Below are 15,122 nucleotides of genomic sequence, written 5' to 3' on the forward strand. Positions count from 1 at the left end.
CATAGGGGCTCCATAGGGGTTCTATAGGGGCTCCATAGGGGCTACAGGGGCTCCATAGGGGTCCTATAGGGGCTCTAGGGGCTCCATAGGGACTCTAGGGGCTCCATGTGGGCTCCATAGGGGCTGTAGGGGCTCCATAAGGACTCTAAGGCCTCCATGTGGGCTCCATAGGCACTCTAGGGCCTCCATATGGGCTCCAAAGGGGTTCTACAGGGGCTCCACAGGGGCTCCATAGGGGTTCTATAGGGGCTCTAGGGGCTCCATAGGGGCTCCACAGGGACTATAGGGGCTCCATAAGGTCTCTAAGGGCTCCATGTGGGCTCCACAGGGACTCTAGGGGCTGTACAGGGGTTCTATAGGGACTCTAGGGCCTCCATAGGGGCTCCATGAGGACTCTAGGGGCTCCATAGGGACTCTATAGGGGCTTGATAGGCACTCTAGGGGCTCCACATGGGCGCTAGGGGCTCCACAGGGGCTCTATGGGGGCTCCATAGGGGCTCCATGGGGGCTCTAGGGGCTCCATAGGGGCTCTACAGGGACTCTAGGGGCTCCACAGGGGCTCTATAGGAGCTCTATAGGGGCTCCGCGGGGGCTGCCCGGCCCCGGGGGTTCCGCTCTCGGGTGGGCGGCCCCTCACGGCCGCCGCAGCCTGAGGGCCCGGCCCTAGGCCCCCCCCCCCCCGCAGCCCCCGGCCCCAGGGCCCAGCCATAGGCGCCCCATAGGCCCCCCCATACGGCGCGGCCATAGGGCCCTGCGCCCCCCCCGCCCCTCACTCACCGCCGCCGCCGGAGCCGCCGCCCGCCCCGCCGCAGTCCGGAGGGGCGGGGCCGAGGGGGGCTGGACACGCCCCCCGCCACGCCCCACCACGCCACGCCCCTTCGCCGCGCCCCGCCTCGCCGCAGTCCGGGGGGCGGGGCGATGCAGTGCCACGCCCCCTCTGACCACGCCCACCGCCCCACTCCCACCGCGGCCCCCCCCCCCCGCCGACGCCCGCTATAGGCGCCCTGCGGGCAACCTATAGGCGCCCTGCGGGCACGTGGGCTGCGGCCACGCCCTTCCCTCCCTATAGGCTGACACCCCCTATAGCCACGCCCAGTCCCCATAGGCACCCCCAGCCCCCATAGGCACCCCCAGCCCTATGGCTGCCCATCAGCCCCTATGGACTCCCCACAGCTCCTATAGGAACCCCACAGCCCTAGAGACACCCCCCAGCCCCTGTGGCAGCCCATCAGCCCCTATAGATTCCCCACAGCTCCTATAGGAACCCCACAGCCCTAGGGACACCTCTCGGCTCCTATAGCTAGCCCCCAGCCCTACGGATGCCCCCCACCCCTATAGACACCCGACTGCCTTATAGACACCCCCCCAGCCCTATAGACACCTCTCAGCCCCTACAGGCACCACCAGCCCTTGTGGCCACCCATCAGCCCCTATGGACTCCCCACAGCTCCTATAGGAACCTCCCACCCCTATAGACACCCCCCAGCCCCTATAGGCACCCCCAGTCCCTATGGATCCCCCACAGCTCCTATAGGAACCTCCCACCCCTATAGACACCCCCCAGCCCCTATAGGCACCCCCAGTCCCTATGGATCCCCCACAGCTCCTATAGGAACCTCCCACCCCTATAGACACCCCCCAGCCCCTATAGGCACCCCCAGTCCCTATGGATCCCCCACAGCTCCTATAGGAACCCCCCACCCCTATAGACACCCCCCAGCCCCTATAGGCACCCCCAGTCCCTATGGATCCCCCACAGCTCCTATAGGAACCCCACAGCCCTAGGGACACCTCTCGGCTCCTATAGACAGCCCCCAGCCCTACGGATGCCCCCTACCCCCTATAGACACCCATCCGACCCTATAGACACCCCCCAGCCCCTATAGGCACCCCCAGCCCTCCAGGGACCCCCACAGCCCCCCCATAACCCCCCCAGACCCACGTCCCCTATAGCCACCCCCTACACAGACACGGGGACACGGGGACGTCACACGCAGCCACTTTATTCCCCCCTCCCCGTGTCACGGCGCGTGCCCCCCCTGCACACGCGTGTGCCCCCCGTGCATGAGTGTGCCCCCCCACCCCCTCGCACACGCGTGTGCCCCCACCCCCTCGCACATGTGTGTGCCCACCCAGCCCCTTCACACGCGTGGGCCCCCCCAGCCCCCCGCACACGCGTGTGCCCCAGCCCCTTCACACGTCCCCCAGCCCCTTCACACGCGTGGGCCCCCCCCAGCCCCCCGCACACGCGTGTGCCCCCAGCCAGGTGTCGGGGTCCCCCCGGGCGGGGGCCGCTCAGGTGACGGCCGGGAAGTCGGCACGGCGCGCCTGGGGGGAGGGGGGCGATAGGGGACCCCCAACCCCCCCGGACACCCCCAGGGGGCCTGGGACCCCCCCCGTGCCCCCCCAGGGAAATGGGGTCCCCCCATGGGGCCCAGGACCCCCCCCCATGACCCCCCCATAAGGTCAGGGTCCCCCCATGACCCCACCATGGGGCCCAGGGCCCCCCAGTGACCCCCTAGGTTTGGGGTCCCCCCCAACACCCCCATAGGGCCTGAGACAGCCCCCCCCGCACCCCCCCATAGGGTCGGGGGCCCCCCATGACCCCCCCCCCTCCCCCCATAGGTTTGGGGTCCCCCCCAACACCCCCATAGGGCCCACGACCCCCCCCAGTGCCCCCCCATGGGGTTCGCGTCCCCCCAGGCCCCCCCAGTGCCCCCCCCCTAGGGTCAGGGTGCCCCCCGACCCCCCCAGTGCCCCCCCATGGGGTTGGCATCCCCCCAGGCCCCCCAGTGCCCCCCCATGGGGTTGGGGTCCCCCATGACCCCTCACACCCCCCCATAAGGTCGGGGTCCCCCCACGACCCCCCCAGTTCCCCTCTCCATGGGGTTGGGGTGCTATGTGCCCCCCCCCCCCCCAGTTTTGGGGGGCCCCCCCCCCCCTGGGGGCCGCTGGTCCCCTCCAGGGGGGGCTGGGGGGGCGGCCGCTCCGGGGGGGCTCTGGGGGGACCCCCTCCCCGCCCCCTCCGCTCTGGAAGTCCCCCACCACGCAGGTCACCTGGGGGGGGCAGGATTTGGGGGGGCCCCAGAGAGGTTTCGGGGGGGTTGGGGGTCCCAGGCAGGTTTTGGGGGTTCTGAGGGGGTTTTGGGGGTCCTGGGGGTGTTTTGGGGGCCCCAGGCAGGTTTTGGGGGTCCTGAGGGGGTTTTGGGGGGTCCTGGGGGTGTTTTGGGGGCCCCAGGCAGGTTTTGGGGGTCCTGAGGGGGTTTTGGGGGCCCCAGGCAGGTTTTGGGGGTCCTGAGGGGGTTTTGGGGGGTCCTGGGGGGTTTTGAGGGGCCCCAGGCAGGTTTTGGGGGTCCTGAGGGGGTTTTGGGGGTCCCAGGCGTGTTTTGGGGGGCCCCAGGCAGGTTTTGGGGGGCCCAGAGGGTTTCAGAGGGGGTCTGGGGATGTTTTGGGGGGTCCTGGGGGTGTTTTGGGGGGTCCCAGTCAGGTTTTGGGGGTCCCAAGGGGTTTCAGGGGGGTCCTGGGGTGTTTGGGGGGTCACAGGGAGGTTTTGGGGGACCCCATGGAAGTGTTGGGGGGTCCTAGAGAGGATTTGGGGGTCACCGGAGATTTTGGGGGTCCGCGGAGCAGCTTGGGGGGATCATGGGGACCACAGAGCAGATTTGGGGGGTCCTGGGGGGATTTGGGGTCTGGGGGAAGTTTTGGGGACCCAGGGACAGGTTTTGGGGGGCCCAGGAGAGGTTTTGGGGTCCGGGGGAGGTTTTGAGGCAGGTTTTGGGGTCCCAGGGGGATTTGGGGACCCCAGGGGGGTCTGGGGGTCCCTGGGGGTTGGGGCAGGTTTTGGGGCCCTGGGGGGTTTGGGGACCCTCAGGGGGAGTTTGGGGTTCAGGGGCAGATTTTGGGGACCCCCAGGGGGGTCTTGGGGTCTCTGGGGGGATCTGGGGGTCCTAGAGGGGGAATTTGGGAGTCTTGGGGGGGGGGGGGGTTGGGGGCAGGTTTTGGGGTGCTGGGGAGCCCCGGGGGGGTTGGGGGCAGGTGTTGGGGTGCTGGGGGGCCTGGGGAGCCCCGGGGGGGTTGAGGGCAGGTGTTGGGGTGCCGGGGGGCTGGGGAGCCCCGGGGGGGTTGGGGCAGGTTTTGGGGTGCTGGGGGGGCCTGGGGAGCCCCGGGGGGGTTGGGGCAGGTGTTGGGGTGCGGGGGGGCCTGGGGAGCCCCGGGGGGGTTGGGGCAGGTGTTGGGGTGCGGGGGGGCCTGGGGAGCCCAGGGGGGTTGGGGCAGGTGTTGGGGTGCCGGGGGCTGGGGAGCCCCGGGGGGGTTGGGGGCAGGTTTTGGGGTGCGGGGGGGCCTGGGGAGCCCCGGGGGGGTTGGGGCAGGTTTTGGGGTGCTGGGGGCCTGGGGAGCCCCGGGGGGGTTGAGGGCAGGTGTTGGGGTGCGGGGGGGCTGGGGAGCCCCGGGGGGGTTGGGGGTAGATTTTGGGGTGCTGGGGGGCCTGGGGAGCCCCGGGGGGGTTGAGGGCAGGTTTTGGGGTGCTGGGGGCACTGGGGAGCCCCGGGGGGGTTGGGGCAGGTTTTGGGGTGCTGGGGGGGCCTGGGGAGCCCCGGGGGGGTTGGGGCAGGTTTTGGGGTGCTGGGGGCCTGGGGAGCCCCGGGGGGGTTGGGGCAGGTTTTGGGGTGCTGGGGGCGCTGGGGAGCCCAGGGGGGGGTTGGGGCAGGTTTTGGGGTGCGGGGGGCCTGGGGAGCCCCGGGGGGGTTGGGGCAGGTGTTGGGGTGTGGGGGGGCCTGGGGAGCCCCGGGGGGGTTGAGGGCAGGTGTTGGGGTGCAGGGGGGCCTGGGGAGCCCCGGGGGGTTGGGGCAGGTTTTGGGGTGCTGGGGGCCTGGGGAGCCCCGGGGGGGTTGGGGCAGGTTTTGGGGTGCTGGGGGCGCTGGGGAGCCCCGGGGGGGTTGGGGGCAGGTGTTGGGGTGTGGGGGGGCCTGGGGAGCCCCGGGGGGGTTGAGGGCAGGTGTTGGGGTGCGGGGGGCCTGGGGAGCCCCGGGGGGGTTGGGGCAGGTTTTGGGGTGCTGGGGGCGCTGGGGAGCCCCGGGGGGGTTGGGGCAGGTTTTGGGGTGCTGGGGGCGCTGGGGAGCCCTGGGGGGGTTGGGGCAGGTTTTGGGGTGCTGGGGGGCCTGGGGAGCCCCGGGGGGTTGGGGCAGGTTTTGGGGTGCTGGGGGCCTGGGGAGCCCCGGGGGGGGTTGGGGCAGGTTTTGGGGTGCTGGGGGGGCTGGGGGCTCACCAGGAAGGCGGCGATGGCGGTGCCGGTGAGGAAGCCGGCCAGGACGTCCCCCCAGTGGTTGCGGTGCTCGGCCACCCGCAGGGCGCCCAGCAGGAACGGGGGGGCCGCGAAGCCCAGCACCGCCGCCGGCTTGGCCAGCCGCGAGCCCCCCCCCCGCCAGGCCAGCGTCACGTACAGCTGCGGGGAGGGGGGTCACCCCAGGGGGCAGCGGCACCCCCAACCCCCCCAGCACCCCCAGATCCCCAGGGACCCCCCCAAACCCTCCTGAGCACCCCCACACCCCTCTGAGCACCCCCAGACTCCCCTGAGCATCCCCAGATCCCCCCAACCCCCCCAGCACCCCAAACCCCCCCAGCACCCCCAGATCCCCCCAAACCCCCCAGCACCCCAAACCCCCTGAGCACCCCCAGATCCCCAGGGACCCCCCAAACTCCCCTGAGCACCCCCAAACCCCTCTGAGCACCCCCAGACTCCCCTGAGCATCCCCAGATCCCCCCAAACCCCCCTGAGCACCCCCAGGTCCCCCCAAACCCCCCAGCACCCCAAACCCCCTGAGCACCCCCAGATCCCCAGGGACCCCCAAACTCCCCTGAGCACCCCCAAACCGCTCTGAGCACCCCCAAACCCCCCTGCGCACCCCCAGATCCCCAGGGACCCCCCCAAACCCCCCTTAGCACTCCCATGGACCCCCCAAAGTCCCCCAGACCCCCCAGACCCTCAAGGAACCCCCCAACCCCCCGAGCACCCCCGGATCCCCAGGGACCCCCAGGTCCCCCCCAAAGTAACCCTGAAACCCCCCACTGCACCCCCAAACACCCAGAGTCACCCCAACTTCCCCGTGGCCCCCCCATTTTAACCCCAATCCCCCCTTTCCCCCCTTTGGCCCCCCCAATTTCCCGCCACAGCCGCCCCATAGCCCCCCAACTGCCCCCCCAACGACCCATTAACCCCCCCAATTTGCCCAATTGCCCCAGATTTCCCCCCAACCCCCCAGCCCCCCCAATTTGCCCAATCCCCCCCAATGCCCCCCCAAACCCCCCATAGCCCCCCCAATTTGCTCAATTCTCCCCCAAACCCCCCTAGCCCCCCCAATTTGCCCAATCCCCCCCAATTTCCCCCCAAACCCCCCCCCAGCCCCCCCAATTTGCCCAATCCCCCCAATTTCCCCCCAAACCCCCCCTAGCCCCCCCAATTTGCCCAATCCCCCCACCCCCCCCCCAAACCCCCCCAGCCCCCCCAATTTGCCCAATCCCCCCAATTTCCCCCCAAACCCCCCTAGCCCCCCCAATTTGCCCAATCCCCCCAATTTCCCCCCAAACCCCCCCTAGCCCCCCCAATTTGCCCAATCCCCCCAATTTCCCCCCAAACCCCCCAGCCCCCCCAATTTGCCCAATCCCCCCCAATTTCCCCCCAAACCCCCCCATAGCCCCCCCAATTTGCCCAATCCCCCCCACCCCCCCCCAAACCCCCCCAGCCCCCCCAATTTGCCCAATCCCCCCCACCCCCCCCCCAAACCCCCCATAGCCCCCCCAATTTGCCCAATCCCCCCAATTTCCCCCCCAAACCCCCCATAGCCCCCCCAATTTGCCCAATCCCCCCCAATTTCCCCCCAAACCCCCCATAGCCCCCCCCAATTTGCCCAATCCCCCCCACCCCCCCCCCAAACCCCCCATAGCCCCCCCAATTTGCCCAATCCCCCCCACCCCCCCCCAAACCCCCCCTAGCCCCCCCAATTTGCCCAATCCCCCCAATTTCCCCCCAAACCCCCCCTAGCCCCCCCAATTTGCCCAATCCCCCCCACCCCCCCCCCCCAAACCCCCCCAGCCCCCCCAATTTGCCCAATCCCCCCCAATTTCCCCCCAAACCCCCCCATAGCCCCCCCAATTTGCCCAATCCCCCCCAATTTCCCCCCAAACCCCCCAGCCCCCCCAATTTGCCCAATCCCCCCCAATTTCCCCCCAAACCCCCCATAGCCCCCCCAATTTGCCCAATCCCCCCCAATTTCCCCCCAAACCCCCCCCAGCCCCCCCCAATTTGCCCAATCCCCCCAATTTCCCCCCAAACCCCCCATAGCCCCCCCAATTTGCCCAATCCCCCCCACCCCCCCCCAACCCCCCTAGCCCCCCCAATTTGCCCAATCCCCCCCACCCCCCCCCAAACCCCCCATAGCCCCCCCAATTTGCCCAATCCCCCCCACCCCCCCCCCAAACCCCCCATAGCCCCCCAATTTGCCCAATCCCCCCAATTTCCCCCCAAACCCCCCTAGCCCCCCCAATTTGCCCAATCCCCCCAATTTCCCCCCAAACCCCCCAGCCCCCCCAATTTGCCCAATCCCCCCAATTTCCCCCCAAACCCCCCTAGCCCCCCCAATTTGCCCAATCCCCCCCACCCCCCCCCAAACCCCCCTAGCCCCCCCAATTTGCCCAATCCCCCCAATTTCCCCCCAAACCCCCCTAGCCCCCCCCAATTTGCCCAATTGCCCCAGATTTCCCCCCAAACCCCCCATAGCCCCCCAATTTGCCCAATCCCCCCCCACCCCCCCCCCCCCAAACCCCCCCCCCAGCCCCCCCAATTTGCCCAATCCCCCCAATTTCCCCCCAAACCCCCCATAGCCCCCCCAATTTGCCCAATCCCCCCCAATTTCCCCCCCAAACCCCCCTAGCCCCCCCAATTTGCCCAATCCCCCCAATTTCCCCCCAAACCCCCTAGCCCCCCCAATTTGCCCAATCCCCCCCAATTTCCCCCCAAACCCCCCTAGCCCCCCCAATTTGCCCAATCCCCCCCAATTTCCCCCCCAAACCCCCCTAGCCCCCCAATTTGCCCAATTTCCCCCACCCCCCCATAGCCCCCCCAATTTGCCCAATTGCCCCCAATTTCCCCCCAAACCCCCCATAGCCCCCCCAATTTGCCCAATCCCCCCATTTCCCCCCCAAACCCCCCATAGCCCCCCCAATTTGCCCAATCCCCCCCAATTTCCCCCCAAACCCCCCCTAGCCCCCCCAATTTGCCCAATCCCCCCAATTTCCCCCCAAACCCCCTAGCCCCCCCCAATTTGCCCAATCCCCCCCAATTTCCCCCCCAAAACCCCCCATAGCCCCCCAATTTGCCCAATCCCCCCCAATTTCCCCCCAAACCCCCCATAGCCCCCCCAATTTGCCCAATCCCCCCCACCCCCCCCCAAACCCCCCTAGCCCCCCCAATTTGCCCAATCCCCCCCAATTTCCCCCCAAACCCCCCCTAGCCCCCCCAATTTGCCCAATCCCCCCAATTTCCCCCCAAACCCCCCATAGCCCCCCCAATTTGCCCAATCCCCCCCACCCCCCCCCCAACCCCCCTAGCCCCCCCAATTTGCCCAATCCCCCCAATTTCCCCCCAAAACCCCCCATAGCCCCCCCAATTTGCCCAATCCCCCCAATTTCCCCCCAAACCCCCCATAGCCCCCCCAATTTGCCCAATCCCCCCAATTTCCCCCCAAACCCCCCTAGCCCCCCCAATTTGCCCAATCCCCCCCAATTTCCCCCCAAACCCCCTAGCCCCCCCAATTTGCCCAATCCCCCCAATTTCCCCCCAAACCCCCTAGCCCCCCCCAATTTGCCCACCCCCCCCCCACCCCCCCATAGCCCCCCCAATTTGCCCAATTGCCCCAGATTTCCCCCAAACCCCCCATAGCCCCCCCAATTTGCCCAATCCCCCCAATTTCCCCCCAAACCCCCCATAGCCCCCCCAATTTGCCCAATCCCCCCCACCCCCCCCCAAACCCCCCTAGCCCCCCCAATTTGCCCAATCCCCCCAATTTCCCCCCAAACCCCCCCATAGCCCCCCCAATTTGCCCAATCCCCCCCAATTTCCCCCCAAACCCCCCTAGCCCCCCCAATTTGCCCAATCCCCCCAATTTCCCCCCCAAAACCCCCTAGCCCCCCCAATTTGCCCAATCCCCCCCAATTTCCCCCCAAAACCCCCCTAGCCCCCCCAATTTGCCCAATTTCCCCCCACCCCCCCCATAGCCCCCCCCAATTTGCCCAATTGCCCCAGATTTCCCCCCAGACCCCCCGGACCCCCACCCCGGCATAGGCCCCGGCGTAGGCCCCCAGCGCCGCCTCCTTGCAGGGGAAGGCCCGGCGAGCGGCCGCCACCAAGGGGGGGTCCCCGGCGCAGGGGGTCCCCCCGGGGGGCACGAAGCGGGGGGGGGCGGCGGCGGGGGGGGCGCAGCCCAGGGCGCTGTAGTTGGGGCGACAGACGGCCAGAAAATGGGGGGCCGGGGCCCCCGTCACCACCTGCCCCGCGTTGGCGAAGATGGCGGTGGCCAGGAGCCCGAAGGAGACCACCCCTGGGGGGCAGCGGGGGGCAAAGGGGGGTTAGGGGGCAAAAGGGGGGAATTGGGGAGGTGGGGGGCAAATCGGGGGGCAGGGGGTGAAAGGGGGGAGTTAGCGGGGATATTGGGGGGCAGGGGGGCAAAAAGGGGGGAATTGAGGAGGTGGGGGGCAAATTGGGGGGGCAGGGGGTGAAAGGGGGAGTTAGGGGCAAAAGGGGGGTTGAGGGGGTAAAAGGGGGTTCAGGGGGGCAAAAAGGGGGAATTGGGGAGGTGGGGGGCAAATTGGGGGGCAGAGGGGTAAAAAAGAGGGGAATTGGGGAGGGGGGCAAATTGAGGGGTTTGGGGGAAAAGGGGGAAAATTGGGGGTTAGGGGCGCAAAAGGGGCTGCCCCCCACCCCATTGCCCCCCAGCCCCCCCATTCACCCCCAGAACCCCCCATTTACCCCTGAGCCCCCCCCACTTTCCCCCATTTCCCCCCAGCCCCCCATTCCCCCCATTCGCCCCTCAGCCCCCCCATTTGCCCCCCCAGCCCCCCATTCCCCCCATTCGCACCCCCAGCCCCCCATTGCCCCCCGGCTTCCCATTTGCCCCCTAGCCCCCCATTCCCCCCCTATTTGCCCCCCATTCCCCCTCATTCCCCCCAGCCCCCCATTTGCCCCCCCATTGCCCCCTATTTGCCCCTCCAGCCCCCCATTTGCCCCCCCATTCCCCCCAGCCCCCCATTTGCCCCCCAGACCCCATTCCCCCCATTTGCCCCCCATTACCCCCCCAGACCCCATTCCCCCCTATTTGCCCCCCATTCCCCCCATTGCCCCCAGCTCCCCAATTTGCCCCCCAGCCCCCCCATTCGCCCCCCCATTGCCCCCCATTTGCCCCTGCATTCCCCCCATTCTCCCTCCCAGCCCCCCATTTGCCCCCCCATTTGCCCCCCATTCCCCTTCATTCACCCCCATTTGCCCCCAGCCCCCCCATTCCCCCCATTTGCCCCTGCATTCCCCCCATTAGCCCCCCATTCACCCCAGTCCCCCATTTGCCCCCCATTCCCCCCATTTGCCCCCCATTTGCCCCCCATTTGCTCCCCATTTGCCCCCGCATTCCCCCCATTTACCCCCCATTGCCCCCCAGCCCCCCCATTTGCCCCCCATTGCCCCCCCATCTGCCCCCAGCCCCCCATTTGCCCCCTATTCCCCCCTATTTGCTCCCAGCCCCCCATTTGCCCCCTCATTCCCCCCATTTGCCCCCCATTTGCCCCCCCAGACCCCATTCCCCCCTATTTGCCCCCCCAGCCCCCCCGTTTGCCCCTACATTCCCTCCCACTAGCCTCCAGTCCCCCATTTGCCCCCCATTTGCCCCCCATTTGCCCCCCCAACCCCCTATTTGCCCCCCATTCCCCCCATTTGCCCCCCCAGCCCCCCATTTGCCCCTACATTCCCTCCCACTAGCCCCCCGTCCCCCATTTGCCCCCCATTTGCCCCCCATTTGCCCCCCCATTCCCCCTATTTGCCCCCCAGCCCCCCATTTGCCCCTGCATTCCCCCCATTAGCCCCCCATTTGCCCCCAGCCCCCTATTTGCCCCCCATTGCCCCCCAGCCCCCTATTTACCCCCCATTCCCCCCATTTGCCCCCCCGTTCCCCCATTGCCCCCCCATTTGCCCCCACATTTCCCCCCATTAACCCCCATTTGCCCCCCCAGCCCCCTATTTGCCCCCCATTCCCCCTATTTGCCCCCCCAGCCCCCCCGTTTGCCCCTACATTCCCTCCCACTAGCCCCCAGTCCCCCATTTGCCCCCCATTTGCCCCCCCATTCCCCCTATTTGCCCCCCAGCCCCCCATTTGCCCCTGCATTCCCCCCATTAGCCCCCCATTTGCCCCCAGCCCCCTATTTGCCCCCCATTGCCCCCCAGCCCCCTATTTACCCCCCATTCCCCCCATTTGCCCCCCGTTCCCCCATTGCCCCCCCATTTGCCCCCACATTTCCCCCCATTAACCCCCATTTGCCCCCCCAGCCCCCTATTTGTCCCCCATTCCCCCCATTTGCCCCCCAGCCCCCCCGTTTGCCCCTACATTCCCTCCCACTAGCCCCCAGTCCCCCATTTGCCCCCCATTTGCCCCCCATTCCCCCTATTTGCCCCCCAGCCCCCCATTTGCCCCTGCATTCCCCCCATTAGCCCCCCAATTTGCCCCCAGCCCCCTATTTGCCCCCCATTGCCCCCCCAGCCCCCTATTTACCCCCCATTCCCCCATTTGCCCCCCCATTCCCCCATTGCCCCCCCCATTTGCCCCCACATTCCCCCCATTAACCCCCATTTGCCCCCCCAGCCCCCTATTTGCCCCCCATTCCCCCTATTTGCCCCCCAGCCCCCCCGTTTGCCCCTACATTCCCTCCCACTAGCCCCCAGTCCCCCATTTGCCCCCCCATTCCCCCTATTTGCCCCCCCAGCCCCCCATTTGCCCCTGCATTCCCCCCATTAGCCCCCCAATTTGCCCCCAGCCCCCTATTTGCCCCCCATTGCCCCCCAGCCCCCTATTTACCCCCCATTCCCCCCATTTGCCCCCCATTCCCCCATTGCCCCCCCATTTGCCCCCACATTCCCCCCATTAACCCCCATTTGCCCCCCAGCCCCCTATTTGCCCCCCATTCCCCCCATTTGCCCCCCCAGCCCCCCGTTTGCCCCTACATTCCCTCCCACTAGCCCCCAGTCCCCCATTTGCCCCCCATTTGCCCCCCCATTTGCCCCTCATTCCCCCTATTTGCCCCCCAGCCCCCCATTTGCCCCTGCATTCCCCCCCCCATTAGCCCCCCATTTGCCCCCAGCCCCCTATTTGCCCCCCATTGCCCCCCAGCCCCCTATTTACCCCCCATTCCCCCCATTTGCCCCCCCGTTCCCCCACTGCCCCCCCCATTTGCCCCCACATTTCCCCCCATTAACCCCCATTTGCCCCCCCAGCCCCCTATTTACCCCCCATTCCCCCCATTTGCCCCCCGTTCCCCCCATTGCCCCCCCCATTTGCCCCCACATTTCCCCCCATTTGCCCCCCATTTGCCCCCCAGCCCCCTATTTGCCCCCCATTCCCCCCATTTGCCCCCCGTTCCCCCCATTGCCCCCCATTTGCCCCCACATTCCCCCCCATTAACCCCCATTTGCCCCCCCAGCCCCCTATTTGCCCCCCATTCCCCCCATTTGCCCCCCAGCCCCCCGTTTGCCCCTACATTCCCTCCCACTAGCCCCCAGTCCCCCATTTGCCCCCCATTTGCCCCCCATTTGCCCCCCATTCCCCCCATTTGCCCCCCAGCCCCCCCGTTTGCCCCCCGTTCCCCCCAGCCCCGGCCCTCACCCAGGACGCGCAGCAGGCGCCGCAGGGGGGCCCCCAGGTAGCAGCACTCTCCCCAGAGGATGGTGGGGTCCCGGCCCCCCCGGGGCCCCCCCAGTCGCCCCAGCAGCTCCCCCACCACGATCTGCGCACCCCCGTCACCGCCGGCACCCCCGGGGGACCCCCTCACCCCTCGGGGGCCCCCAGACCCCCAAGGGACCTCCCAGGGCCCCCCCCCCCAGGGCCACCCTCAGCCCCTTGGGACCTCCCCAAGGGACCCCTGAGGGCCCCCCCCCGAGCCCTTGGGACCCCCTGGGTGCCCCCAGACCCCTTAGGATCCCCCCGCCCCCTCCCCCCAGGCCCCTACGGGACCCTTTGGGACCCCCCCAGGCCCCTTAGGACCCCCTCGGGACCCCCCAGACCCATAGGACCCCCAGGGTCCCCCCAGACCCTTTGGGACCCCCCATGGGACCCCCCAGACCCCTTAGGCCCCCCCATGGGCCCCCCCCGGCCCCTTTGGACCCCTCAAGGTGCCCCTTGGGACCCCCAGGGTCCCCCCAAACCCCTTAGGACCCCCTCGACCCCCCCCGGGCCCCTTGGGACCTCCACGGGCCCCCCAAACCCCTTAGGACCCCCCCCCAGACCCCTTAAGAACCCCTTGACCCCCCCAGGCCCCTTGGGACCCCCATGGCCCCCCCAACCCCTTAGGACCCCCCAAGGTGCCCCTTGGGACCCCCATGGCCCCCCCAACCCCTTAGGACCCCCCCAGGGCCCCCCCGGGCCCCTTCACCCCCCCCAGGGCCCCCCAGCCCCCTTAGGACCCCCCCCCCCTCAGGGCCCCCCAAAGCCCCCCCCCCGGGCCCCCCACTCACGGTGAGGACGGGGACGGCGGTGACCAGGGCGTAGACCAGGGCGGGGGGGGCGCGGCTGGCGGCGGGGGGGCCGGGGTAGGGGCGCCCGTAGGCCGGGTCCCGGCAGAAGAAGCCCCCGTCGTGCACCGGGAAGGCGTCGGTGAACTCCAGCTGGTAGGCGAGGGCCGCCGTGCCCCCCAGGATGCCCAGCTGGGGGGGCACCCGTGGGACCCCCGGACCCCAGATTGGGGGGGGGGGCCACCCGCTGGGACCCCCCCGACCCCGGGCGTGGGGACACGGGTGGCTGGGACCCCCCCAGACCCCGGAATGGGGACCCCAGGGGTCGCCGTGCCCCCCAGGATGCCCAGCTGGGGGGGCACCCGTGGGCCCCCCGGACCCCAGATTGGGGGGGGGGGCCACCCGCTGGGACCCCCCCGACCCCGGGCGTGGGGACACGGGTGGCTGGGGCCCCCCCAGACCCCGGAATGGGGACCCCAGGGGTCGCCGTGCCCCCCAGGATGCCCAGCTGGGGGGGCACCCGTGGGACCCCCGGACCCCAGATTGGGGGGGGGGGGCCACCCGCTGGGACCCCCCCGACCCCGGGCGTGGGGACACGGGTGGCTGGGACCCCCCCAGACCCCGGAATGGGGACCCCAGGGGTCGCCGTGCCCCCCAGGATGCCCAGCTGGGGGGGCACCCGCGGGACCCCCGGACCCCACTGTCACCCCCCCCCCCCCCGGCCAAGTCCCCGGTATCGGGGGGGGTCCCCGGTATAGGGGGGTCCCGGTACGGGGGGTGGCCGGTACGGGGGGGGGGGGTCCCGGTGCGAGGGGGTCCCGGTACGGGGGGGAGTCCCGGTACGAGGGGGGAGTCCCGGTACGGGGGGGGGGTCCCGGTGCGAGGGGGTCCCGGTACGGGGGGGGGGGTCCCGGTGCGAGGGGGTCCCAGTATGAGGCGGGGTCCCGGTATGGGGGTCCCGGCGCGGGGGGGGTCCCGGTACGAGGGGGTCCCGGTACGGGGGTCCCGGCGCGGGGGGGGGGGTCCCGGTACGAGGGGGGTCCCGGTGCGAGGGGGTCCCTGTACGAGGGGGGTCCCGGCGCGGGGGGGGGTCCCGGTGCGAGGGGGGTCCCGGCGCGGGGGGGGTCCCGGTACGAGGGGGGGTCCCGGCGCGGGGGGGGGTCCCGGTGCGAGGGGGGTCCCGGTGGGGGGGGTCCCGGCGCGCCCCGTACCTCCACGAAGAGGAAGCAGGGGACGATGGAGCCGCTGCGCTTCACCTCCCGCCGCGGGGCCGCCATGGCGGGGGGGGGGGCACCCGGGACCCCCGGGCTCGGGCAGGGGGAGGGGCTCCCGCGCTCGCGCTGGGGGGAGAGAGAGGGGGGGG

At 70.1% G+C, this 15,122-nt stretch overlaps 1 protein-coding gene across 1 annotated transcript; it reads right to left on the minus strand.

Annotated features, from left to right (window-relative positions):
- Window positions 1–2,295: 2,295 nt before the first annotated feature.
- On the minus strand, window positions 2,296–15,061 carry PLPPR2 (phospholipid phosphatase related 2). The gene is made up of 7 exons (XM_087777913.1): window positions 14,971–15,061; window positions 13,763–13,951; window positions 12,915–13,035; window positions 9,328–9,593; window positions 5,267–5,443; window positions 3,010–3,057; window positions 2,296–2,328 (listed from the first exon to the last, which is right to left on the minus strand). Exons 1-7 carry the CDS (start codon window positions 15,034–15,036, stop codon window positions 2,296–2,298), a joined length of 900 nt encoding a protein of 299 aa, XP_087634039.1. The 5' UTR covers window positions 15,037–15,061.
- Window positions 15,062–15,122: the final 61 nt, after the last annotated feature.

The sequence above is a fragment of the Nipponia nippon genome, unplaced genomic scaffold (assembly GCF_047370975.1).
Source record: "Nipponia nippon isolate SJK-2023a ecotype South Korea unplaced genomic scaffold, ASM4737097v1 scaffold_42, whole genome shotgun sequence".
Classification (NCBI taxonomy): Eukaryota; Metazoa; Chordata; class Aves; order Pelecaniformes; family Threskiornithidae; genus Nipponia; species Nipponia nippon.

What these genes read in the sequence shown, in the direction of transcription:
- PLPPR2 (XM_087777913.1), bottom strand. Translation starts at nt 15,036, where the DNA reads ATGGCGGCCCCGCGGCGGGAGGTGAAGCGCAGCGGCTCCATCGTCCCC. An exon ending in CCGCCATCGCCGCCTTCCTG is followed by an intron (nt 3,058 to 5,266) that starts GTGAGCCCCCAG and finishes TGCCCCCCCCAG; the next exon opens with GTGACCTGCGTGGTGGGGGA. An exon ending in GCGGAGGGGGCGGGGAGGGG is followed by an intron (nt 2,329 to 3,009) that starts GTCCCCCCAGAG and finishes CCCTCCCCCCAG; the next exon opens with GCGCGCCGTGCCGACTTCCC.